Source organism: Melanerpes formicivorus, unplaced genomic scaffold (assembly GCF_026170545.1).
Source record: "Melanerpes formicivorus ecotype bairdi unplaced genomic scaffold, bMelFor1.0.p_v2 SCAF_58, whole genome shotgun sequence".
Lineage (NCBI taxonomy): Eukaryota > Metazoa > Chordata > Aves > Piciformes > Picidae > Melanerpes > Melanerpes formicivorus.
In genome coordinates, this window is record NW_027142410.1 from 3,891,691 (window position 1) to 3,919,075 (window position 27,385).

Sequence of the window (27,385 nt, forward strand, 5' to 3'; positions counted from 1 at the left end):
AAATCCTGAGTTTCTAGCTCAGCATCAAAGAAACCCTAATTATGTCAGGGTAGAGTGGTGTTCTAGTCTCCTGAGAGCTGCTTTCAGTGTCTTCAGCTTCCGTCTTGAAATTGCAGCGTGGATGCTGATGCAATTTATATGAGTCTAATTTAGGGAGTATTAAATTGTGTCCCATGGGAAGTAAACACTTACAGTACAACTGTGGAAACAAAGTTTCTTCTGAAAGTATTTTATGGTTTTTCATATCCTAGCCCTAACTGAGTAAAAAATATTGGACAAGGAGAAAATACATCATCCTCAAAGAACAATTGGGTTGCAAGATGTTTTTGTAAAATTGAAAGATAATTTCTATTCTTATTTGTGTCACAGGCAGAGAAAGTTTGGAAGCCTTCACCTGCTTTTAACTATCCATTATTTCTAGCATGGATTGATGTATTTATCATGCTCTTGAACTGGGAAGAAGAATTGGGAAGTAGTACAGTGTGACTTTTTTTAAGCAGGAGTTTCATTCTTTTTGGCTCCAAGGTCAATTCTGTTTGGCTCCAAGGAAACACTGTACCCAGTAATACCATCACACTTTTCACTTCCACACTGAGATTGTTAGTGTAGGTTTCGATAGAATTTCGAGAACTTGGGGCTGTAAGAAGCTCATCACTTTCAACTATTTTTGGTTTCAGTAAGGAGCAAGCTCTGAAAAGCTTCGAGTCCCTTAGTTACATTACTTAGTTGCGACCTCCAAATTATCACATTTGGCATATTTTAATATTATTGAACAAACCTTTTCATTCTAGACCTATCTCATTTCACCTTATGTCTTTTGGAAGAGTCATGATGTTTCCTGATATCTCAGTGCTTAAATATAGTTGAGATATGTTAATTAATGTTAAAAGTTAATATGCTAATTTTCTTAGTGTTGGCTGACTTTGGTTTTGTTATATGACTTTACAAGTACTGGGGGACTTCACTGTGGTATCTTAGGTGTCTAATTATCTTTTATTTTGCAGTTTGAGTGTAATCTATACAATGCAGTTGTTATTAGTTAATTATCCACAGTTAAAAGCTTGAAAACCTTTGGTACTAGAATTCCACAAAAATGTGATCAAATACAACTTATTTAGAATAGAATAGAATAAACCAGGTTGGAAGAGACCTTCAAGATCATCGCATCCAACCCATCAACCAATCCAACCCACCTAAACAACTAACCCATGGCACCAAGCACCCCATCAAGTCTCCTCCTGAAAACCTCCAATGACGGCGACTCCACCACCTCCCCGGGCAGCCCATTCCAATGGGCAATCACTCTCTCTGTATAGAACTTCTTCCTAACATCCAACCTAAACCTCCCTTGATGCAGCCTGAGTCTGTGTCCTCTTGTTCTGACACCAGCTGCCTGGGAGAAGAGACCATCATCCACCTGTCTACAACCTCCCTTCAGGTAGTTGTAGAGAGTAATAAGGTCACCCCTGAGTCTCCTTCTCTCCAGGCTAAGCAATCCCAGAAAGGTTCATGAACTAAAGTCAAGATATCACTGTGGGGATAAACACACAAGGGGATAGAGCAGGAGCAGGAAAATGAGCGAAACCACAGAAGAAGATGGTTAATTGTTAGGTTCTAAACTAGGTAGAGCTGTCAATGCCATTCTAGGTATAAGTTAATAGAAATTACTCACCTGTCAGGGCTTTATTTGCACAGGAAAAAGTAGTGACAAATATACAGATGTATGTATTTTGAAACTAACATCCGTATGGTAGTCTCTTTCAGAGTCATGTAGCTCACCTGTTGTCTTTGTTACTTAGTTTGACAGCACTGACAATATTTCTAAAAACAAAAAGCAGTGACAGATGGATAAGGCCCTATAACCCAGTGTGCTTTTTGTTCAGGGTTCACGTGGGCTGTATCTGCATAACCGAATGCATGCAAGATCTGCTTGTGAAGTAATCGTTTATTATGCAAACACCAGAACTTCATGATATCAAATTTTATTAAATATGTACAGGTTATTACTATTTAAAAGAAGAAGTATCATTCCAAGACCTGCAAACTTCTCTCTCTAGATTTGAGAGCTGTGGCAGAGCCTGTATTAATGCTAGTATGAAAGCTGTAAGCTAATGCAGTGTCACTGTGAAGGACACAGCACTACCTTTGAAGGCAAAACTTCATCAGCTGTATTCTTTAGTTACAATACAATCAAAATAATCTTTCCTGACAATAATATATTTGTACATTGTTTAAATTTCCCAACTCTGTCCAGCTTGTGGAATGGAAGCAAAGAATTCTGTCACGTTTAGGATTCTCAGATGCTGAAGGGAATTCGTACCAGAAACATCTGACAGTAAAGGCCATTTAAAGGCAGAGAAGGGGGAAACAGGAAGCAAAGAGAAAGATGCGTCCATCTCCTCTGCTGGTATTCAGCCAGGAGGTCTTAATATTTTTCTTGCTTAGGGTCCCATGGCCTCAGTGAGGATAATGCTTCCTATCAGTGACCCCTCTTCCCATCACCTCTCCACTAAACTGGTAGGTCAGCTTCTTCTTGACTTTTTTGACCTCCCCTGTCTTGCCGTAGTTTCTCAGCGCCCGTGCCATCTTCTGGTAGGTCATTTTCTTGCGATTGCCTTTCTGGATGCCCCAGCGATGTGCCAGTGCTTCTTTGTGTTTGGAGGAGAACTGGAAAGTACCTTTTTCCTTGTCCACCCACCAGATGCTGTCCTTCATGTCTCCACTGCGAAGAAGGTCCAGAAGGAACTGATACAGACGTATTTTCTTCTTGCTGCCTGTGTGAGAGTCAGAGAAGAAAGACAGCTGAACATGAATAGTAGTTTGTAGTTTCCGGTGAAACAGAAGAACATATATAATCCATATAACTGTGTCACCTAGTTTCTCAGTCACTTAACTTCTTCAGTTTGCAAGATTTAGAACGATGGGCTGTGTTATGCTGTGAGCACATAATGTGAATTGATGTACCAAGAAGAAAACACAAGAATAAGGAATTCCAAAGACCAAACCCTTGTTTTGAAATTAATTTGCTAATTTGAAGCTAACTGAAAAAAATATTACTAATTTGAAGCTAATCTGAAGCTAACTTGGTCAGGTTGTAGAGAACCTGACTCTCAGACACTGAGCAAACAGCCAAATATTTAAAAAAAGAATTCCTTTCACAGTATCACAGTATCACAGTATAACTTAGGTTGGAAAGGACCTCGAGGATCATCAAGTCCAACCTATCAACACAGACCCCATGACTAGACCATGGCACCAAGTGCCACGTCCAATCTCCCCTTGAACGCCTCCAGGGACAGTGACTCAACCACCTCCCTGGGCAACCCGTTCCAATGACGAATGACTCGCTCGGTGAAGAACTTCCTCCTCACCTCGAGTCTAAACCTCCCCTGGCGCAGCTTGAGACTGTGTCCCCTTGTTCTGGTGCTGGGTGCCTGGGAGAAGAGGCCAACCCCTTCCTGGCTACAACCACCCTTCAGGTAGTTGTAGAGGGCAATGAGGTCACCCCTGAGCCTCCTCTTCTCCAGGCTAAACAATCCCAGCTCCCTCAGTCTCTCCTCACAGGGCTGTGTTCAAGGCCTCTCCCCAGCCTTGTTGCCCTTCTCTGGACACGTTCAAGTGTTTCGATGTCCTTCTTAAATTGAGGGGCCCAGAAATGGACACAGGACTCAAGGTGTGGCCTAACCAAAGCAGAGTACAGGGGCGCAATGACCTCCCTGCTCCTGCTGGCCACACTATTCCTAATGCAGGCCAGGATGCTATTGGCCCTCCTGGCCACCTGGGCACACTGCTGGCTCATATTCAGGTGGCTGTCGATCAGCACCCCCAGGTCCCTCTCTGTTTGGGAGCTCTCCAGCCACTCCGACCCCAGCCTGTAGCTCTGCATGGGATGTTCTTGCCTTGATTTTTCCATCTTTTGATGAAAATTTTCTTCACTGACCTGTTTCTCCATGCATAATTCCAGGTCCAGGGTCCACACCATCAGTCTCCCCATCTGATACTTCCAATGGGGGGCTCTGCCTCTCTATGTCCTCCTCATCAGAACTGGGCTGTGGTGGAGAGGAGTACTGTAGGCACATCCGGGGCAAATAGGGCACCTTTGGGAGAAAAGAGTTGTAGAGGAAGGAGGCAGTGACAGGCAGCAGGGCATGGAGATAAGAAAAGGAAATGTCACGAAGGGAGTTACCCAGAAGAGGAGGGAGAAAGTAAGAGGTATATGGGAGTTTTTAGGGTAATACTGAGTGATTTAGTTGCTGACATTTGTAATAAATACTATGCAACGAAGAAACACTGTGAGCTAACATTCAACTCTTAAGATGTACAAAGATACATCTTTACAAGAAGGAAGGAGCAGCAAGGTTGTGAAAGCCAGAACTTTCCCATGTAATATCCTATGCATATGATATTGCCCCTCTTCCCCCGTACCTCCCTAAAAGCACCATTCTTCCTAATGAAGAATGCTGCCTAGCCACAGTGTAAAACTTCTTTTGGAGGAACATACTTTTTTAACACAGATCTTCTGGGACTATTCTTTTAAGTTCAAAAGAGCTGAACAGTTCTGTCCTACTAGCAGGGTTAATTTGTCTGGCTTTGGTTCTTTTATCCTCACCATTCCCTAGGCATAGGACCTACTGACATCACTGAATCCCTACAGACTGCTTCCAGCTCTGGAGATGGGGTTACATGGCTCTGTCAGCTTCCTGTCCTGAATTTCCCCTGTGAGGAGAACCTTAGCACTCTGATAAAGAATACATCATATTGGCTCACATTATCTTTTCCAAAGTGACTGTCTGAAAGTTCCACATTAATGGGGATTTCTCATCTGCAAAGCTAACAAGCTAATTTTTGTGCTGAATTCTCTTGCCCCTATATAGAGGTCTTGTTAGGAACAGTGCAGAATAAACTTTGTAAATTCCCAGTTGCAGTCAGATTTGTTAGGAATCATGATGAGTTGCCATGAATTATTACAGCTTCTTGTTTAAGAATGAGAAGCAGATCAGACTGAGGGGCAGGGAGTAAGAACCCAATTCCTACATATTCCCCCCACCCCAGCAGCATGTAGAATGTGCTTGTCATGAAATGGGTTAGATCAATAACCCTGGAAAGTGAACTTTTACAATTGCTGCTGTTTCCTCCGTGAAAGGTCAGCTTGAGCCTGATCTGATTCCCTTCCTAGGGGACCTTAAGCACTGAAGTGGGGAGTGGGTGTTCACTTCATGAGTCACACAATCCACCCTGTGTTGATCTTTTCAGATGAGTTTTGCACCAGCTCAGAATGTCCCAATAAGGAGCGTGCAAAGGGCTGGGTTTGGGGTGCAGCAGCTGACGGTTAATGAGTTGGCAGATTGGCTGGAGCCGATCTGGCAGGAAGACCAGGATTGGGTAAGAGTGTGTGTAAGCTTCCTGCCAGATCCCCACCAGAGAAACTTCAACCCTCACCACAGAGTCACCTTTAGCTTTTTACAGTTAAGAAAGCCACGGAAACAGGGGTAGGAAGGAAGGGAGAGACTGCTGTGGGGGAAGGGGAATGAGAAGGTGGGACAATGTCTTACAGGAGAGGGGAACGAGAGACCTGTACCTCTTCAGAGGAAAATGCTTGTGGAAACCTGGAGTGCATTGAGGGGTATGTGGGAGTAAGGAAACCACTCCTCTGGGACTGGAGTGGGACAGTGGGAGAGTGCTGTGAATGAAGGTGTCTCTTGCAAACCTGGGGAGCTGAGTAAGCTTCCCCCACACTGCCCTCACTTTCCCTATCTGCTGTGTTTTTGCTTACACTTACTTTGCACCTGAACTTGGTACCACAGAGAGTCATATAGTTAAGTTACACAGGGAGCCTGCTAATGTGTTTGAAAGTGGCAGGTTGATAATTCAGTTCTGGAGAGAAAAAGCCCAAGAAACTACTAGCTACTTTCCATATTCTGATGTCCCAGGGTCTGTGGCATCCATTTGGGATTTTTCCCTCTTTATAACACTCTTCAGAGTCTTCCTGTCTTTTCTCCCTTCAAAATGACTACTTTTTTTCCTTAGTTTTTGTGAGATGACCTGTTGGCAGGCTAGCAAAACTTTAAAAAGAAATCTTGTCCAGAACAGCCCTAGCCTCAAATTTAATTTCACAAAATCATACGATATCAATAGAAAAATGGGTAAATATTTTTGCATATTCTTTCTTTATTTGTAAATTGTGACTCTTATGTTGCACAGCAAGCATGGGTGCAGTTAGTAGCTGGCAAATTCAGTGGAGGATTAAAGCTTGCTTCCTACTTCTGTTTCTTTGAAAATGCTTTGAATAATACTATGTTGCCAAGGACTGTGCCTGAGACACACCGAAGTCTGGACCTCAGAGGATGGCAAGTACCACTTACGTGAGCTACTTTAGGCTAAAGTAAAAAGCCAAAGGGAGGAGGGTAGTGATGAATTATACCTACTAATACCTTCTGCAGCTTATTATGGGGTAGGGGAGAGAGAGACCACAGTGCTCTTGATCAAAAGTTGCAACAAAATTAATTCTCTGCCTTTTGCCCTGAAAAAGATGCAAAGTGGGAGAAGCAGAAGCACCATCTATTGTGTTTGGTGGTGCTTCCAAAGACATCCATAGAGGGGGTAGTTTGTATTCTTTGCCTTTGGTTGGAGGTAGCAGTTGGTCATTATGTATGAGCAGTTGCAGTGAGCAACCGAAACAACTTGAAGCTTCCCACAGACTTCTGTTCCATGAAGCATTTTTTAAAACTATTTGTAACTTTCTGTTCCTAATTCTGTGTTTGTATCTACACCTTATATTCTGTTCCTGATTTTTTTTTTTTTCCTGAGGAGTAGGTGAGAAGTTTTAGGGGTTGCAGTCAATTAGCTTCCTTTTGATATGATTAACTTACTCACTCCATATTTTTTTCTTCTTTGTTTAATACTGTGTATGATCTCAGTTTGCTTAGTATCTGTGCAGTACAATGGAACCCCTTATATTTCTGTTGCAGTGAGAATTCCCTGGCACTTCAGTGACTGCACAATGGAGTATTTTTACAGGCTTCGTGTAAAAAATCTGAGCAATCTGAGATAAGGCAGTGTGGTTTAGCTCATGACTGATTTACTTTCAGGTGAAAACACAAGTAGGTTGTCCTCAGCCTGTGGTAAAATTACCAGTGACTTGTCTTTGTCATCTTTTCTTGTACAAGTCATGTACAATTGTCAGGGTTGCTTGGAAATACTTGAAGTACTTTCCTAGTACTTTGAGGCTCAGAATATTTCCCAGTAGTCATAGATACCCTTGCTATGACAGTCAGTAACTTCTCAGGTCCAGTTCCTCTGCAGATTTCAGACCAGTTGGTCTTCATTCCAAATTAAACAAAAGTTTGAAACTGTTTAATTCATTCCAGTGGTTTCTTTCACATAAGAGTATAGAATCCCTAATGCATTATTTTCCTTGCCCTTAACTCCCATTCTACCTACTGAGTAAAGGCTGGTAACTGTACCTGGTGGTTGAGGCCGATGTGTGTGGTTGGGATTGTTGAATCCAAAACATGCATTTGTTCAATCTCCATGTGTCTGTACAGCTGCTGAAGCTGGGGAGGCTGTACACTCTGCAGCTCTGTGAAGTGATTGTCTCCAAAAGTCTCAAACTCATTGTGTGTGTGGTGTGGATGATATTCCCAGTAATGATCTAAAGAAAATGAAAATACGTTGTCTGTTGTTACAAGATTAAGAAACATGGCATTCACCTCTCTTTCTTTGGTTCCTACTCCTGTCATTGTCCTTTCTGCCCTCACAATACCATCCCTGTTAACTTGTCTGTCCCTGGTAAGTCTGTAGAGTGTGAAGTGTCTCTTCCTAATCTCAGAGATGCCTGTGGCTGGAAAGTAATACTCAGGCCTCCTTTATCAGGGGAATGCTCTTAGATGGAAAGATGGATTTCAATGGTAATCTAGTAGAAGATGCAAGACATTCATGCTGGCACCTTTTTCAAGAAGACATGGTAACAATTTTACATTTTCATCCTCAAAACCACAAATTCTACTTATATTAGAATAAACCTTTGTTAGAATAAACCAAACCAGGTTGGAAGAGACCTTCAAGATCATCGTGTCCAACCCATCAACCAATCCAACCCACCTAAACAGCTAACCCATGGCACCAAGCACCCCATCAAGTCTCCTCCTGAACACCCTCAATGACGGCGACTCCACCACCTCCCCAGGCAGCCCATTCCAATGGGCAATCACTCTCTCTGTATAGAACTTCTTCCTAACATCCAACCTGAACCTCCTCTGGTGCAGCCTGAGACTGTGTCCTCTTGTTCTGGTACTGGGTGCCTGGGAGAAGAGACCATCATCTGCCTGTCTACAACCTCCCTTCAGGTAGTTGTAGAGAGTGATAAGGTCACCCCTGAGTCTCCTCCTCTCCAGGCTGAGCAACCCCAGCTCCTTCAGCCTCTCCTCATAGGGCTTGTGTTCCAAACCCCTCACCAACTTTGTTGCTCTTCTCTCATTACACTCTTCCCCATGGTGTGGAAATAAAGAGATGAGAAAATTTACAGATTATGCTGCAATTATCTCCAGTCTTCATTTTACTCTGCTATCAGAACTTCAGGAGTCCTGCAGAAAAGGCACAGCACTTTGCTATGTATCTCCTGCAATTGTGTGTTTGTATGTGACACATTTTTCAGTAGCAGTGCAGCAGAACAAAAGGATGAACTGTCGTGGCAGTCTGGTGGACACTGTTTACAGTGAGGTTCAGTTCTGATGAAGTCTCTCAGCCTTTTTAATCTCTTCAGTATGAAATTTCTGTGATAATACATATTTTTTCCCCCCCTAAAACATAAAAAGATACTCAGATAACCATTACCCTGTTTCTTGATTTACTCACTTTTGAAATTAAATTCCATATCATTCTCCATTTTATATTTCTGGGGTTTTTAGTTCAAGAGTAGCCTTCAAAATATTTAGACTCTTATATTTTGCTGCTCAAAATGTAAAATCTGCTAGAGGAAGTGTGAAGCATTGGAAATTCTATTTATCTGTTAGATACAGCAGCTGCATATATAATTATGCACATATTTGTTGCACTCTGTTTTTAAAATCAAAGTTAGCATCACATCCTCTGCTCTGACTGAGCTAGGACCTAATGTTCCATAGTTTAACTGTTCATGCATCATTTTATGCACAGCTGAAATTTCTATGTTATTCATTGTAACAGCTCTAATTTGCATCTTACTATTCTGAGTTTTCTTCCCTTGTATTATTAGAAATAATGTCTAACCTACCCTTCATTTATTTGCAGGTTGCTATCCTGTACCCTTACAATCTACTCCTAATTATCATTTCACCCAGCTGCATGTATTTAGCTCAGTCTTGCCATATAAATCAGTATACTTACCCCGCTAGTCATACTTGTGCACTTTTCCAACCTCCCTCGCACTGTTGACATCCTTCTGACAATGCAATGGACAGAACTGAACACGTTGTTCCAGTTCTACTGAATTTACAGAGGAACAGTTGCCTCATTCTACAATATGATGATATTGTATGTGACATTATCTGGATACCAATGTGCTCTTAGTATTTCTTCTTAAATTCCAGCTTTGTTCTTTCTCTCAGCTTCTGTCTCCTTATCCTTCCTCACTTACGTGTCTAACAATTAGGTCTAATCTCACAGAGGGTTTGAAATCTGGGATAGTAACTTTGAATGTGGCTTCCTTTAGAGGGCACTCACTGATACGCTCATAACAAACACAGCCTTACCTGAGAAGATGTAAGCTCTTTTAAGCTGCCTTTATGACACATGCCTGTAGACATTTATTTGGAGGCTCAATCAAACCATTTACCACACCAGTGCTTACTTTTTTGGCATTCCTGCTTTTGTAATTCATGGATTAACCATGTCACTGCTTGTGAAAGGGCTAGAAAGGTGCTTGCAAAAGCACCCAGGGAGTTGTTGCATTACTTTGTAATTTCTTTACTTTGTTTATAGCTCTTTCTGTGGGATATGTATGGATTTTATAGCCCACAGTTATAATTACAGTGCACAGCAGCACTTCTTCATGTTGTAGTACTAGAGAAAAATTCTGTTTTCTCTGGTGAAAAAGTGGATTTTATAGTTGCAAAGTACCCACATACTTTTATATTTACATCTGCTCCACCCCAGGGAATGGCAGAGTGTTATTTTTGAATCCACAGCTCAGCTAAGGCTGCATGCCCTGGTAGGAGACTGTGGGCACTTTCAGCTTGAAACTTTTTTGTTTGCTTGGAAATCCGAGTCCCCAGCTGAGCCGCAGACTTGTCACCTAACATTAAAGCAGGAGCACCTGTGTCATAGCATCTTCTCAACCGGCTTATTGTGGGTTCAGTTCCTCCTCTCATATAATATTTTCTTACAGGCCTAATTTCTTGCCTGGGTGCATTAGCTGACTGTATATCATCCTCATCATCTTCATCATCCTGCGATCCCCTAGAACTCCCTGTTAAAGTCTTGTGTATGATCTTCTCAAGTTCAGAAGGACCTCCCTTGGTTCCTGAACTACTAGACTCATACCATGTTTTGCATCTCCATCATTCCTTGGTGGCTTTACTGAGTTAGCTAGATCTGACAGACTTTCTCTTTCTCATTAGAAGGATCCTTTTTCTTTTCATCTGGAGGTGGGTCTGGATCTTGACCAGAAGGATCCTTGTCCTCAGGCTTCTTTTCCAGAATTGCAACCAGTTTTACTGGTGCTGCTTGGAAATTCACCTTGGGACCGGCAGAAGCAAAGGGGCTTGCACAGAAATAGCATCACCGGGCGCTTTTTGGGACCCTGCTGCTGTTGTTGGACATGCTTCTGTTCCAGCTGCAGGGAAGTGGGCAGAAGTCTCTTTGCCTCAGTAATGGCTGCCGCCTATGAAGCATTGTCATTGCTGCTGCTTGGGCAGGGGCTGCTGGCAAAACCACCACCAGTACCACTGACTTTACTTTTGGTAGTGGGGAGTCTCCCAGCATCCTTTCATAGTATACCTTCTCTGAATTGCAATTAACACAGCACAGTTCTTCACAGCGCAATTTTACCGTATGGATAGTTATTCATGCCAGTGCTCACTGCTGCTGCCACCACTGGCACAGGGGCTGCTGGCACAGAGGGGCTCCACACTGCTGCCGCCTGAGCTAATGCCTCACCCCCCTTCACTGGCCTTTTGCCAGAGCAGCTGTGATTTGTCCCTGCCTGTGTCACTGGGGGTTTATTTTGCTGTTGTGGAGTATGCGCCAGAGGTACCCATATCACCTCTTTATTCCATATTTCTGGATCAGTGAGAAACGTAGGGCCTGGGGCTTCTCTTTCCCATTGCTACAAGCTGGGGACAGCGTGGTTGGAGAGCAGCCAGGCAGAAAGGGACCTGGGGGTACTGGTTGACAGCTGGCTGAACAGGAGCCAGCAGTGTGCCCAGGTGGCCAAGAAGGCCAATGGCATCCTGGCTTGCATCAGAAATAGTGTGGCCAGCAGGAATAGAGAGGTCATTCTGCCCCTATACTCAGCACTGGTTAGGCCACACCTTGAGTCCTGTGTCCAGTTCTGGGCCCCTCAATTTAAGAAGGATATTGAGACACTTGAACATGTCCAGAGAAGGGTAACAAGGCTGGGGAGAGGTCTTGAGCACAAGCTCTATGAGGAGAGGCTGAGGGAGCTGGGATTGTCTAGCCTGGAGATGAGGAGGCTCAAGAGAGACTTTATTGCTCTCTACAACTACCTGAAGGGAGGTTGTAGACAGGGGGGGGTTGGTCTCTTCTCCTAGGCAACCAGCACCAGAACAAGAGGGGGAAATTTAAGCTTGAGGTGAAGAGAAAGTTCTTCCCAGAAAGAGCAATTGGCCATTGGAATGTGCTGCCCAGGGAGGTGGTGGAATCACTGTCTCTGGGGGAGAGGGGATGAAGAGAGGATTGGATGTGGCACTCAAAGCCATGGTTCAGTTAGCCATGAGGTGTTGGGTGATAGGTTGGACTTGATGATCTCTGAGGTCTTTTCCAACCTTATTGATTCTGTGATTCTATAGCGGCCATGCACTTTTTTGCACGCCACTTCTGTCTTCTTTCCCCTCCCCCACTATGATCCGAACCTGCTTCTTTGTTAACTCCTAGCTCCCTGCCACTACCTGTGGAAAAGGTAAACACCTGCCTAGTTTTACATTTTTCTCTCCACAAAGTCAAAGCCAACCCTAAAGTAGCAACAAAACCCAGCAAATTCAGGCACAGAAGACAAGCCATTGTAGGATTCAAATCACTTAAGTAGCTTGCAGTTACGGGGACTGTAAACTCCAGAAACTCAGGTGGAATATGTACTGAAAAGTTGCCATATTTTGCATGATCAACAAGACCAAGGCAATAATAACCAACACCCCCAAACATTGCCTTCACTGAGTTCCACAGCTTTGTTTTGGCTTCCTTGAGCTGAGCAGCAATTAATCAATCGAGCAATGCCCCACATTGGATAGGTGCCAATTAATTTGTACTGTGGGTTGAAAATTCCCCCCAATATTAAATTGCTAGACCAGCCCAGTTGGAAGCAAATGAAGCTGTATTTACAAGCAAAACCTCAATCTACAATGAAGTGCAATGAATATGTACAAAATATACAGTATTTACAATATTTACAGGTGTTTACAACTGACAAACAGCAAAAGAATCCCCAGGCTAAAAACCAGGGGAGTCAATAGCTGCTCTTTCCCTACCCCTCCCTGCCCCCTTGGACACAAAGGAACAAGAAAAAAAGCAGAGAGACATTAGAACTTCACCAAAACAATGCAGCCAAGGTCAAACAGAAGCAAGTTACTATGTCCCAGAGTGAAGAAGCGAAGAGAAGTAGATTGTTTTCCAAACTAATTCTTATGGTAGGTGCCTCTCCAATAGGATTGTTTAGAACTATCATTATTTTCCTTTTTACACCCAATGGTCATTTATTTACATTTTACTGCTTTCTGTTCAAGATCTGTGGAAAATTTTAAAGGTACAGCCTAAAACTACCACACACTAACTCATGCATTTTTCTGGGTTAAATTACTGCAGATTTCTCTAAGTAGAGATGGCTGTTGAGACTCCATATACCATAGGCAGCCTATGTAATAAATTGCAGGAGTAGTGTATAGTCTTGTTCCATAGAATCATCTGGTTCTGTTCCTTGTGCAGAAAGTCCTCTGTCAGATGGCAGTGTATATGGTCAAAGACCTTGTATCTTTGATAATCTAAAGCAAATGGGATCAATGCATAACTGTGAGGATGACAAAGTCAAGGCAGAAGCCTCTGAGGTTGTCAACAGCTGATCTTCAGCTGTGCAATGTCATACTAGTAGTAATTATGGTGCTTCAAGAGAGAACACAGTATGCTTCCAAAATGTATATCCATGAGTATTTGTGCATGCTCTGAGTGGTCTACTTCTGATTCTTCTTAAATATATTTGTTTGTCAGCAGTCATATTTTCATGTTTCAAGATAACTTTTGGGTTTTTTGGTGCCTATGACAAGATTACTGCTAATACCAGAACTGTTGTTTCATGCTCCTTCCTGGCAAATAAATTACTCTATGGAACACTATTTGTACATATTGCTGTTAATCACTATGTAACATTTAGCCTAGTCCTTACTAAATTCCCTTTTGTATGGAATTAGGTGATGCTGCAAAAACACTTGGATAGAATGGTACTAATGGTGGTGAATGGTGTCACATCCAGCTGGCGGCCAGTCAGCAGTGGAGGCCCCCAGGGATCAGTGCTGGGCCCCATCCTCTTTGACATCTTTATTGATGATCTGGATGAGGGCATTGAGTCTATCATCAGTAAATTTGCTGATGACACCAAGCTGGGGACAGGAGTTGATCTGCTAGAGGGTAGAGAGGCTCTGCAGAGAGACCTCGACAGGCTGGACAGATGGGCAGAGTCCAACGGCATGAGATTTAACGCATCCAAGTGCCGGGTTCTGCACATTGGCCACAACAACCCCATGCAGAGCTACAGGCTGGGGTCAGAGTGGCTGGAGAGCAGCCAGGCAGAGAGGGACCTGGGGGTGCTGGTTGATGGTAGGCTGAACATGAGCCTGCAGTGTGCCCAGGCAGCCAAGAGGGCCAATGGCATCCTGGCCTTCATTAAGAACAGTGTGGCCAGCAGGAGCAGGGAGGTCATTCTGCCCCTGTACACTGCACTGGTTAGGCCACACCTCGAGTACTGCGTCCAGTTCTGGGCCCCTCAGTTTAGGAAGGATGTTGACTTGCTGGAACGAGACCAGAGAAGGGCAACGAAGTTAGTGAGGGGCTTGGAACACAAGCCCTATGAGGAGAGGCTGAGGGAGCTGGGGCTGCTTAGCCTGGAGAGGAGGAGACTCAGGGGTGACCTTATTGCTCTCTACAACTACCTGAAGGGGGGTTGTAAACAGGCAGAGGTTGGTCTCTTCTCCCAGGCAGCCAGCACCAGAACAAGAGGACACAGTCTCAGGCTGTGCCAGGTGAAGTTCAGGCTGGAGGTCAGGAGGAAGTTTTACACAGAGAGAGTGATTGCCCATTGGAATGGGCTGCCTGGGGAGGTGGTGGAGTCGCCGTCACTGGAGGTGTTCAGGAGGAGACTTGACAGGGTGCTTGGTTACATGGGTTAGTTGATTAGGTGGTGTTGGATGATAAGTTGGACGTGATGATCTTGAAGGTCTCTTCCAACCTGGTTTATTCTATTCTATTCTATTCTAATAGCACAGCATTTAGAGGCCTATAGTGACCACATAATAGTAATACATTACAAAATAAATCTGTCAAAAATCAGTTCAGCGCAATTTTATATGGAAATATTCAAGTTGAGACAGAAAGTCCTTATTTTTTTCTAAACTATCTATAATTTCACAGTGTGCTCAGGTAAAGCAGTATTTTCTTAGTTACATTAAAAGAGAAATTCCAAATTCTGTCTTCTCAAACCCCTCCGCAGGTAACCTTCCTGGTTAAGTTACTGCACATGAAAATATATATTAAAAAATTTTAATATCTGTGTCTACAGTTGTTAAAGAGTTATCAGCAGCTATTTAAACTCTTTGTTAGTTTTATGTCAGAGATATAGAACAATTCTGTTCTTTACTCAAAAACATAAAGGTGGAGGGAATTAAGAGAGAAAAAAAATCAGAAATGGAAAGTGTCTTTTCTTTGGGTGAAGAAACATAATTAAAAGCCAAACTATAGCTGCACAATGGAGTCATTATGAAAAATTTCATCTGAAGTGAAAGAGGATGTGAAAAAAAAAAATCTGTCTAATAGAGACATGGAGATCATGTTTGTTTTGGTCTTGTATCACAGTATGTAGTGAAAGGTTAGAGGAAGGACAGTCGTGAATTCTGAACCCCCTCCAACGGCAGGGAGGATGGTAGCCTGTTGGGAAGCAACAGTGGGCCCAAAGGCATTGTGTTAATACCCAGCATGGAAGTAGGTAGATTCTCACTCCCCAAGTAAAAGAACAGAACTTAATTTTCTCTGTCATCTTCTAACCAATGGAAATTGCTTTGCTTCTGATTTAATATATGAATAGTCTTAAAGCTGGCAGTTAAAATATTAAATAGGCTCAGGAAAGGAATCTATTATGAAGTGGAGTAACAGGGTAAATCTGCACTGCACAGTTCAAACCATGCAGAAATCCATGAGCCAGCTGATGAACCGGAAATATGACTGCTCTGTCAGCACAGCACTCTGCCTGAGGAGGTGACTGGGCTGACATGGCTGTGCTTGTGAGGTGTGAGCTGCTGTCTTTCAGTGGTTCTGTTCTATGCTGTACACATTTTCAAACTGAACTTGGAGAGGGTTTCTTACACAGTGCCACATGGCACAGCTTAGATGTTCCTGCATCTCATGCTCATCTGACAAAACAAGCCAAGATAAAAAACACAGAGGAAAAGAGATAAGTACTGAGGGCCACTGGAAAATTAATGTCTTCATTCCCTACAGAACTGCTCTCTGTTGAGTGGCCTGCTGTGCTCCGAGGCAGTACAGCAGTCATCTTTACAACTACAGTAGGATCTCAGTAGTTCTCACTTTGCAAGCTTCATGATTTTAATTATGCCAAATGTTCAAAAATCTGTGAGTCAGGCCCCAGCAAATCACGAGAATGACTTTGAAATGAGGAGATTTTTTAATTAAGTTTGTTCTGTTTTCCAAATAGCATTTAAGACTAAGGTTCATATGTTTGGACTTTCCTCCACTTTCATGTAGGCTAAAATCCTAAAAAAAAAAAAAGATCCAAGCTGACATTTTCAGATGATCATATTACTTGAGGAGCTGGGTTGAAAATAAAATCCGAATCAAGAAATCCAGTTAAGTTCCTTGAGGCTAGCAACAAAGTGAACAAGGATCAGCATTCAGCTTCATACAGAAAGTGATTTTTACTAAACCAGTACTGTTTAGTAATAACTTAGAAACAAAGATGCAGTGGAATTTTGTAATGGCTAAGATTGCATTAGTGTTACCAAATATGCTGTATTACATTTACAGACTTACTAGCATACAGACTCAGGGTGTGGTGATGGACTAATACAGGATTACTTGAAGTACCTTCTGTCCTGCCTGACTGTCTTTGTACTTATGACAGTATTTACAAACAGTTAAACTACAGTTTACGAAAAAAATAAGAATGGTACATACTGTGATGGATATTTTATGGTATGTTTTTGCTTGTTCAATTTAGTATTCACTTATTGTCAATCCCCTACATATTACATTTATGATATAGTATTCTGTGTACTTTACTGCCTAGTGACATAACCATGATGTAAGGGTTGATTTCAGCATTATGTTCTAGAAAAGTGACAGTAATGTATGTAGCACAGACCTACAGATTAAGGTATTTGCCGTCTCCCTTTCTCAGAGCTAATTTGCCAGCAGTGAAGGACAGGTAGTCGTGACACTTGAGGAAGACCTATATCTTTAGCAGTCCCTCAGCAAAGTCAGAGGTGTTTTTCTGTCTTGCAGTATATGGGCAGAATACAACGGCATGAGATTTAACACATCCAAGTGCCGGGTTCTGCACATCGGCCACAACAACCCCATGCAGAGCTACAGGCTGGGGTCAGAGTGGCTGGAGAGCAGCCAGGCAGAGAGGGACCTGGGGGTACTGGTTGATGGTAGGCTGAACATGAGCCTGCAGTGTGCCCAGGAGGCCAGGAGGGCCGATGGCATCCTGGCCTGCATTAAGAACAGTGTGGCCAGCAGGAGCAGGGAGGTCATTGTGCCCCTGTACACTGCACTGGTTAGGCCACACCTTGAGTCCTGTGTCCAGTTCTGGGCCCCTCAGTTTAGGAAGGAGGTTGACTTGCTGGAATGAGTCCAGAGAAGGGCAACGAAGTTGGTGAGGGGTTTGGAACACAAGCCCTATGAGGAGAGGCTGAGGGAGCTGGGGCTGCTTAGCCTGGAGAGGAGGAGACTCAGGGGTGACCTTATTGCTCTCTACAACTACCTGAAGGGGGGTTGTAAACAGGCAGAGGTTGGTCTCTTCTCCCAGGCAGCCAGCCTCAGAACAAGAGGACACAGTCTCAGGCTGCGCCAGGGGAAGTTCAGGCTGGAGGTCAGGAGGAAGTTTTACACAGAGAGAGTGATTGCCCATTGGAATGGACTGCCTGGGGAGGTGGTGGAATCGCCATCACTGGAGGTGTTCAGGAGGAGACTTGACAGAGTGCTTGGTGCCATGGGTTAGTTGATTAGGTGGTGTTGGATGATAGGTTGGATGCAATGATCTTGAAGGTCTCTTCCAACCTGGTCTATTCTATTCTATTCTATTCTATTCTATTCTATTCTATTCTATTCTATTCTATTCTATTCTATTCTATTCTATGTACTTGATCTGGTAGCTTTTCTTTGTATTATTTTGTATATACTGCCAGTGATCCCACTGTACCCAAAGTGGAACTCCTCTCTCACAATTCTGTCTTTCTTACTTCTTCCTTTTTCCTGTTAATCATGTTCTTTGCTCTTTCACTTCACTGCTATCACTGCAGTACCTTATCTATTCTTTTTCCCTGCCAGTTATCCACATTGTTCTGAATGCTTAGTACGTGTTTCTAGAAGTAGTTTGATCTTTTCCTGATCTTCTGCACAGCTTTTCTCATGACCCACTGCTTCTGTCATGTTAACAAAATGAAAGACAAAGCTAGGTTTGTCAGTATTTATAGGAAAGTAGCAAAATGTGATAATTTGTGGGTCTCTCTCCCCTTTGTGTTCTTTAATTGCTGGTTGTTCTTTTGGGCTGTGAGAATTCGGGAAAGCATAGAGCATATGAGATTTTTACACACATCCAACTACATTACAGGTGCTTTCATAAATAACAATTTGATTGAAATGTGCAGGCTAGGCTTAAGCTGCCTCTTCCAGAATCACTTAGTGTCAGTCTTTAGGAGAAGTGTAATACAAGTTTAGGAAGAGACTAGTTTCTCTTCAAAGCGGGTGTATAAGTGCCACTTAGGCCATAACCCATATAGGTGACTTAGGAGGTGGTTTTTGTATTGATTAGGGGGAGTAAAAACATGTTAATGATCTGAGCAGTGTACCTTAGGGACAGCCCTCCAACAGTAGAATGGGCAGTAAACCAGCTGGGATGATAATACTATGGAAGATAAAGGGATATTGTTGCTTGTGGTAGCTTAGATTGAATGATGGAAAAAATATTTCCCAGGGCTTTTTCCTACTTGGCTTCTTTTATAGTTATTATTAAATTGTCACAATTGCCTTCTGAGATAATAAACGTTATCTTGATTTTATGGGTGTGTAAACACATACAGGTTATAATGTAAAAAACCTGAATTTCCGTGTGGAATTCACTGGGTTTGATTAATGTGACTTGACAGATGCTGTGACATAACTTACGAAAACTGAATTAATTCTTTATCTCCAGGCTTTAAGAATATTGTGTTTCTTTAATGCAATGTAGAGAAAAAAAATAGGTAGGAATCTTTTTAAATCAAATGCTCAGAACTGTCCTATTCTGTAACTTGTTGTCGCTTAAGGTAGCTTCTGTTGCCACAGATAAAGTAGTGCTCTGCCATGAAGCTGTTAGATGTCTTAAATTAAGCAGTGATGGGTCTAGTTGATATATCAGTGGGAGTCTTTTAGGGAAACTCCAGGATCTGGAGGGACTGCCACAAGTGATACAGTAGAACGGTGCTTTTCCTTCTTGAGTCAATATTGACTCTGATATTTCCAGGGTGGTATTGCTGGACCATTGTATTGCACAGCAGACGCATTCACAGAGCAAGACTCACCCCTCTGCCCATATGACATGAAAATATAAAGACACCAAATCTTTGAAATCATATACATAAACTGAAGCAGTAAATAATCAGACAGTATTTTTATATTGAGCTAGGTTTATGTACAAGCAGCTACAGTTACAAGGAAGTTTTACATAGAGAGAGGAAGTACTTTGGTATACTGGAGGAAGAGTGAAAGTTAAAGCTAGGTGTGGTAGCATGAGAAAGAACTCAAAAGAAAGAAATAGATGGCACTGAAAAAGCCAAATACCAAAGAAACATAATTAAATGAAGGCACAAGTATGGCATTTAGGATGTATGTCAAACAGGAACTGGAGATGTGAACACAAGATGAGAAATACAGTATTGCAAATCCGTGCCTTAAAAGAGTGTTGAAACAGGCATAGTGCTTTTTATCTGCAGAGGAAAGTAAAAGTGTAACAAAGATAATGAAGAAAGATATTATGAGATCCCATCTTCCTGGCAATACACTGAATGTCCTGGAGGCTCCTTGCATTATTCAGTACTTTCTAAAATCATCTTTCAGAGAAATCATGTTGCAGTTGCTTGTTTGGAACACTGCCATTAAGCAGAACAAAATATTACTGTTTTCTTATTCTTAAGTCTCTTCCTATACATTACAGATCACAATTAAATATTTGTTCTCTTCCTGAATGTCCAAGGTCTCTTTCCTTCAGAATCCCATAAGATTTTGTGCTCCCAGGAGGTGTTTTTTCACTTACCACCATGACTCTCTCCATCACTGTTGAGATATTGGTAATAGTCATGGGGCGGTCGGTAGAGGTCTGACTCATAGGGTACCATATCTTCAGAGGGCTGTGAAAAGAAGAAGAATTTTTAGAAGTGGAAGCTTACACAAATGCCTTCAAAATTATTCATATAGTCAGTGAAGGTGAGATGCCAGGACATTTTAGATTGCCTAGGGAAAGAAGGGGGAGGCTTCAAACCCTTACTGAATCAGCAGGGATAAAATACTTGACACCAAACCCTGATTTGCAGGGAGGGGGAATAATTTAAAAAAGATGATTAATCCAACTCCTGAGACCAGTCTGGGTAGCAGAACTTTTCCTGTGGTATTACACAAGCTATACTGCCCTCCAACCCTTTGTGGATACTACTTAATAGAGCTATCTTGGATACCAGGCCCAAGCCAAGATGCCCTCAAAACCACAAACATTTTTTGGTTTGTTATGATTATTATTATCATTCCTTTTGTACACAAAAGAGAAGGCAGAAACTTGTCTTACCTAAGCATGTTATTCGGAGTGTTTCTAGGAGATCTCACTAAATGGTGGCAGTTTCTAAGAGGGTAATGATGTTGACAGAGGGCATAAAAACATTTTCAAATGTTGTTCAAACAGTTCAGATCAGCTGCACAAGGCTGATAGGTACCCACAGAGAAGACTTGGCAAGTCCAAATGTGGGTCAGATACTAAGTTGTGACCTATTGGATGCTCAGCTATAGAATTAGAGTCCTCTTTGTGCTATTAATATAGCTGATTTAGGGTAGCTTTCTCACTTGTCTTCTCCCCGCACCTAGTACTCCAGTGATAATACTATTTAATGTCTAATGTTGTTTCAATAAAGGCGCATGTTTACTGTTAGGTCTGCACAATTACTTTGATTCATTTAATGTTTGCTTTTGTTATTTGTCAGAACAAAGATTTAGAGCAGGGCAGAGTCCTTCACAGGGCTTTGCTAAACTTTTGTCCAGTTAAGTTTGTTAGAATATTTTCTTCCTATCTGAACAAATTCTTATGGTGTCAGCAGCAGTGTAAAGCTCAAACACCTCCTTGTGAAACAAAATTATTTATTGTAAGTACTCATAGAAATCTTTTTCATCTATTAATGACTTCAGCCTAACCACCTTTTAAAGCAGGGGACAAATACTTAAAACAGCATAACTTCCATGAGGGACATATTTTTTATGTTCATATCTTTGTATGCTCATATGCCTATCTGTATGTCTCAAATTCTCATCTCCCTCCCTAAATCTGTCTCACCTCTGGAACATCAGCATTTTGTAGGCTTAGGCTATGGTAATAGCATGCCAGAAATGGGTCTGTATATTACTTGAGAATATGAAACCGAAGGCAGGAGCTGCCATTAAAATCCAGATGGAGGTGGTAGATAGGCAGCTGGCAAAAGAATTAATTTTTCTTTCTGGTGAAAACTAGGTCTTAGTTACTATTGCTCATTGATACTACATTTCTTAATTCTTCCAGTTCATTCTCTTGGAATTCAGGGATTTAAAGATTGTACTTTTCTAGGGATGTGACTTCTATTATGGCATTGAAGAGATTGGATCAAGACAAAGAGAGCCTTATTGATAGAGAATTAAGAAGTCAGAACACAAAGGAATAGAAAATACTTTTAGAATTACTTTGGACCTTGGTAGATCCGTAGTAGCAGCTGCTGCACTCTGCTTTAGCATATCATATTAAAATGCACTGGTAAGATTGCCTGAACCATCATAACTTCCAGAATGCACACTAACTGGGCACCACATCCTTGGTCAAAGCCTGAGGAACAAATCAACTGTCAGAACCCATTATAATCTGAGGTGGTGGCCAATTGCTTTGGGAATCTCTTGAGAAGATGATAACCTACAAAAAAAGACAATCTAAGGGAAAGACTAAGCAAAAGAAGCAAATCATTGCTTAATAGTATCCATAGCAGGGATGCCAATGAAGGGATCTCTCTTATTTCTGGTCTCCAGAAATGTAGGTGCAGTCTCTCTTTTCAAATCAGTTCCCTAGAATTGCCTTTCATCTACACAGATATTTCATGGAAATTATAACCTATTTTCCAGATTTCAGAGGAGTGGTCAAAGGACACAGTAAATCATGGCTTCTCTCTTATGCTTCTGGTTTTCTTATGCGTATTTTCTTTGTGTTGTCTCTAACCATGACTGGTTATATGCATTCACTCATTCTCTGTTCTTTAGACCTGCGGTGTACTCTGATCTCTGATCAGAAAAGGTAATGAGACTTTGTTTTGCTTTCTTCAGGATAATGTTCTGAATGGAATTTCTACTTTTCATTATCTTTGCAAATTGATTTGCCCTGCTCCCCCATTTCCTTTCCATAAATACATGCTCCCTATTAAATCACATCAACCTGAAGAATGTATGAGGGTTTTGCCTTCATATTCAGAATTCTTATTTTGTCATAACTCAAAGGAAACTCAAAGGAAACTCGTATTCTGTGAGAGACCCTGGTATCCAAATGCAAAATGCACATCATACTAGTTGGGAGGAATGGAAGTTTTACAAATCATACAAATGTTTATAGTTTGAAAGAAAAAAAATCTTTGTTTCCCTTCAATGAAAACACCAGAAATTGACTGAAATGATAAAAATTTACCATATCCATTTTTGGCAAAAGCCAAAAGTATACAAATTTCCAAAGCAATCAGCATGCTGTCAATCTAAGATCAATTTGCTATGTAATCTTTTCTACTGGTACAACAAAAGCTCAGCCACTCATCTTTACAGAAATACAGTTTGGCAGAAGATGAAACAATAGTCAAAAAGTAGAAAAGCAATACATATTTTAGTCGTGGTAAGGAATATTTGACTATTCCTAGTTGTATTCTTCCCTCTTCTTCCCTCGTCTTTTCTTCCCCAAGACTTTCAAACACCACCTCTGATTTCAGACCGATGTACTGTAACACAAGCAACAGCGTCTCACAGTCTCAGAGATAAGGAGGCATTTCTACCTTTCAAAAGCTGGGTTTACAAATTCAGGTGTGTATTCAATGTTCAGAGCTAAAAGAAGGTGTGTTGAGTAGACTCTTAAAAAAATATTCCCTTAATATTTACAGATCTATCTGACTGCACAGAGAGTTGCAGATGCTCAACATCTGAAAAACGGTCTGCTTTGACACAGGTCACTGGTTTTTTTACATAACCTGTTTTGAAAGTTAAGGACTGAAAACCTATACATTATGGATTGTGGGAATTTTCTTCCTTGGATTTGTTTTCTGCTTAGTGACCCCTGTGATAAAATACGTATGTGTGTATCCTTGCTAACTTATGCAACCTAGGCCAATCCATCTCCACAAAGGGCTTACATTGGCAACACTTTCCACTGTGGTCCCAGATCTTCAAGGGTACAGTAACTAATATAGGAAGATATATGTTAAGTATTTATAAGTCATAAACTTAAATCATAAACTTAAATAATAGTCAAAGGGGACAGTACAGCATAGGTTCTCTCTGATTACCTTTATCCCATGGGATAATATTTGTTAGAGAAAGTATTACCAAGAACCTGATTTAATCTGTAGGGGATTTTAAGTTTTATTAAAAGCTATTTATCTGGTTAAGAGAGAAGAGTTTTCACTATGTGCTGCTGTTGCCTCTTGTACCAATCTTTACCTACTTGCCTGGCTCTTCTCTGCAACCTCCCCACCCACACACTCATTTTGTCATATTACTTGCTAATACAGTACTTCCATGACACTGAACTGTTCTGTTTCTACTGACAAAAAGTGAAGAAGAGCTTATGTTACAATTTAATATTTAACAGACATCAATGACCATTTGTTCTATTAATTGTTTTTGTGTAAAAGAGTGACAGAAAGCTTTGTTAGTAACTCATAGCTGTGGTCTGAAGTCCGTATCTCCTTTCCTGCATGCCGTGAGGTGCAGTATACTATCTAAACCCCTATTCCAACCTCAAGCAGGAGGTCAACAAACAATACTTTATCTGTCACAGACTTTGATAAATGGAAAGTTGCCTCCATCGTCCTTCTTTGCCCTGAAAGCCAGTGGGAAAGCCATAAGACTAATGGAGAAACCTTGGTTGGCATATGGTGAGAGAAATACAGAGGTCTCAACTGAATAGCAATCTGAACAATCTTGTTGTTCACCAAGACTTTGTCAGATGATTCCAGGTGATTGTAAATTCACTAAATGCTGATCTTGTTATCCTGACATAACCATTCACTGGCATGTGATTCGGAATTACTCCACACAGTTTCCAATGGTATGTTGCTGAGACAAGTTTTAAGGCCAAGATAAACCATATTTCCTTGGAAAAAAATTACAGTATAACTGTTTTAGAAAAGATGAGTAAAAAATATCAGTGTGACTGCCCACTAGGCTAGCCTTACTGGACCATGCTGGCAATGTAGTTCTGTGGAACAAGGGTGCTACAGTGAGGCACTTTTGCTCTTGCTCAAATGCACCTCTGTTCAAAGCTGTGATTTCTACAGGCCACTACTTAGGGATTCACATATAACTAGGGTCCTCTTTAGGCAGAGATGTTGGACTTAGGAATTTTTCACCTGCAGCGCATGATTCTATCATGCACTGAAATACATGAACCCAGTTTGCAGAACTTTTCCATGCAAAATTCCTACTCTTTAGAGAAAGTTGAGTACTCCTAAACCATGAGAGCAGCATTTTCTAAACGAGGGGTAAGACTCTCCTGGGGCAGTGAAGAGGAAGGCAGTTACTGACCCACCCTCAGATGAAAAGGGAGGGTCAGAGTAGGGAAGTATTGCTTCACAGAAACCCCTGTCTAGAATCAGGCTGATGTCTCCCCTCTGAAAGAGTCCCAGGAGGCACAGACATTTCTAACGATGCTATGTCTGGCCTCTAATGGGCGGTACTCAGAGTGCACTTAAATTTGAAAGTACAAAGCACAGAATTTTTCATTTTAGGACTTTTTAATCTCAAAATAAAATCTGAATTGCCCCATCAAATGCTCTGGCAAGTTAGAATCATAAAATTGTCAGGGTTGGAAGGGACTTCAAGGATCATCTAGTTCTAACCCCCCTGCCATGAACAGGGACACTTTCCACTAGATTAGATTGCCCAGAGCCACATCCAGCCTGGCCTTAAAAACTTCCAGGGATGGGGTTTCCATCACCTCCCTGGGCATCCTGTTCTAGTGTCTCACCACCCTTATGGTGAAGAACTTTTTCCTAACATCTAATCTAAGTCTGCCCTCTTGCAGCTTGGATCCATTCCCCCTAGTCCTATCACTAACACCCTAAAAAGTTGTAATTGTATTTTCACTGCCTGTTATATCATTCAAGTGAACAGAGTTCAGACAGAATATTTACCATGACAGAGTTCAGGCAGAATATTTACCATGACATGAATCAGAATATGGGCCAGACTGTGCTGGATTTTCACTCTCTTTATTCAAGGTATGCACTGGAATTCAATACTGGGGAAAAGGAGTCCAGAAAACTCCAAATTATTGTTGTCGTGGTATCTCCAGTAGTTGAGGACAAAGTTTAGATTTCTTTCATTTTTTAAATTTCTTTTGTAAGGCCAACAAGTAAGGCTGAGAAATCCCCGTGTTCTTTTTTCATTCTCTCAGTTTCTTTTCATATTCCTGCCTGACACATTTATGGCAGATCCAATTGCAGTGTATTTAAGAAAAAGGAAAAAGATTTTTTAGAGTCTTCTTACCCTTTGGGTAGATCAGGAATTTCAGGGACACTAATGATGAGCTGCTAGAATAAAACCTATTTTTTTCAGTCAGTCTGTACGCCAAACATGAAAAGAGCACAAAGGGCCATCTTTCTGGGTAGATGATAAGCAAACGTATCTTTAGCCTTTGTTAGATGGGACAAGACAAAAAGAAGACTTGATAGAAGTTTTCTTAAAAGGATTGTTGGATCTGTATTGTCTTAAAATAATTGCTGTAATTTATCTACTGCAGAAAAAGCCAAGTAAAACATCTTATCTAACATTTCTCCAGCTTCTGCAAACTTGATAAAATCTAGTTAGGGCCTCTTTTACATGTTCTGGTTCAAGATTTCCATTAAGGTTTGCTTCTGAACAACAGATTAGTGGCATTATGTTCTGCAGAAGTAATAATTTCTGAACTCATCATATGACAGATTACAGCAGTGTAACAATGCTTCAGTTAACAAAAATATGGAAATAGCCTCATAAGCATAGAGAAGAATATGTATCACAGACAAAGCACTGAAAGACACAATTAAGTGCTATAGTTCTTTTCTTCTTGTTCACCATTTGATTTTTCATGGCAAGTGTATTCAAGCTAATTCTGTTCAAGAGAAGCTGAAGTTAGAAACTAAAGTGCTGTCATTGCAGAGAGCAGAGAGTCCTAAAATGTGCACTATGTAAAAGCAGCATTCAGCAACTCTTCTCGCACAGACTGGTGGATCGTTAAATACATAAATTATGTCAGACACTCCAGATGATTAAGAATTACAACCTGAAGAAGACTTGGCCTTATATCACAAAGCCAGCACTGAAGAAAAACATTTACTGGCTTGCTATACACATTTTGTACGAAAATGTCATGTGTTTAATCTGTGAAAGCAAATGGAGATCAATATCACATGCAGGTTTAGGGAGGAAATGTTAATTTCCCATTCATTGCATTGTTGTCACTAGCTTTATATATTGGCCTAAGCCCAACTTCCTGGCATAGCAAATACAGTCCAAAACAGATATTCTCAAATAATAAAAGCTGGTTTACTTTCCCTTCTGCTGCTTAGCCCAATGATCCATATTAGAAATAAACTCCATATACTTACAGGGGGAATGAGGGGAAATCCTTCCATTTTGCAAGCTTGCAACATTCAGCCAACTTCTGAGTGAATTTTTCTTAATTCAGTTTTCAAACATCCAGAATATCTGATTTTTAAAAAAATCACATTAAAAAAGGAAAAAATATTTAGAAAAGAAAAAAAAAGAAAAGAAAGAAAGAAAAAAAAAGTGAGATCCTTGGACTCTGTGATGTCCCTTTGCAGTGATGGATCTCAGGACAGGAGAAGGACCCTAACAAGTTTTCATAGTTTGCCCTAATAGGTTCTGAGGTGAACTTCTTCCCGAGTTGTATGTGAAGTTCCTGATTTTATCGTATGTCTGCAGAAAGGAGATAGCCCTTGGGTCTATTAGTGCGCTGTGACATCACAGCTTTTAGCCAGTTTGCATAAATCTCATTTCAGGGAGCTGTGGCGCTGTAGCAGGAAGTCTGCCCCGGGCCAGATCTGCCATGGGCAGGTGCTTACTGTATAATCAACAACCCAGGGCCTGGGCCTGCCACCAATAAACAAGCATATGGGTGCAGTGCTCTGCAGAAAGCTATGTGCTTCCCACTGTAGATGAACCATAACAATGGTGCTGCTCTCCGGTTTAATGATGTATCATAGAGACACAGTCCTGA

General features: G+C 41.5%; 1 protein-coding gene across 1 annotated transcript; it reads right to left on the reverse strand.

Annotated features, from left to right (window-relative positions):
• Window positions 1-975: 975 nt before the first annotated feature.
• On the reverse strand, window positions 976-27,097 carry SPI1 (Spi-1 proto-oncogene). Its single transcript, XM_068161573.1, has 5 exons — window positions 26,754-27,097; window positions 19,946-20,039; window positions 7,464-7,651; window positions 3,941-4,097; window positions 976-2,774 (listed from the first exon to the last, which is right to left on the reverse strand). The coding sequence occupies exons 1-5, from the start codon at window positions 26,796-26,798 to the stop codon at window positions 2,458-2,460; spliced, it is 801 nt and encodes a 266-aa protein (XP_068017674.1). The 5' UTR covers window positions 26,799-27,097; the 3' UTR covers window positions 976-2,457.
• Window positions 27,098-27,385: the final 288 nt, after the last annotated feature.

What these genes read in the sequence shown, in the direction of transcription:
- SPI1 (XM_068161573.1), bottom strand. Translation starts at nt 26,798, where the DNA reads ATGTTGCAAGCTTGCAAAATGGAAGGATTTCCCCTCATTCCCCCT. An exon ending in GATTTCCCCTCATTCCCCCT is followed by an intron (nt 20,040 to 26,753) that starts GTAAGTATATGG and finishes TTCTTTTCACAG; the next exon opens with CCCTCTGAAGATATGGTACC. An exon ending in AATTATGCATGGAGAAACAG is followed by an intron (nt 2,775 to 3,940) that starts GTCAGTGAAGAA and finishes ACTCTCACACAG; the next exon opens with GCAGCAAGAAGAAAATACGT.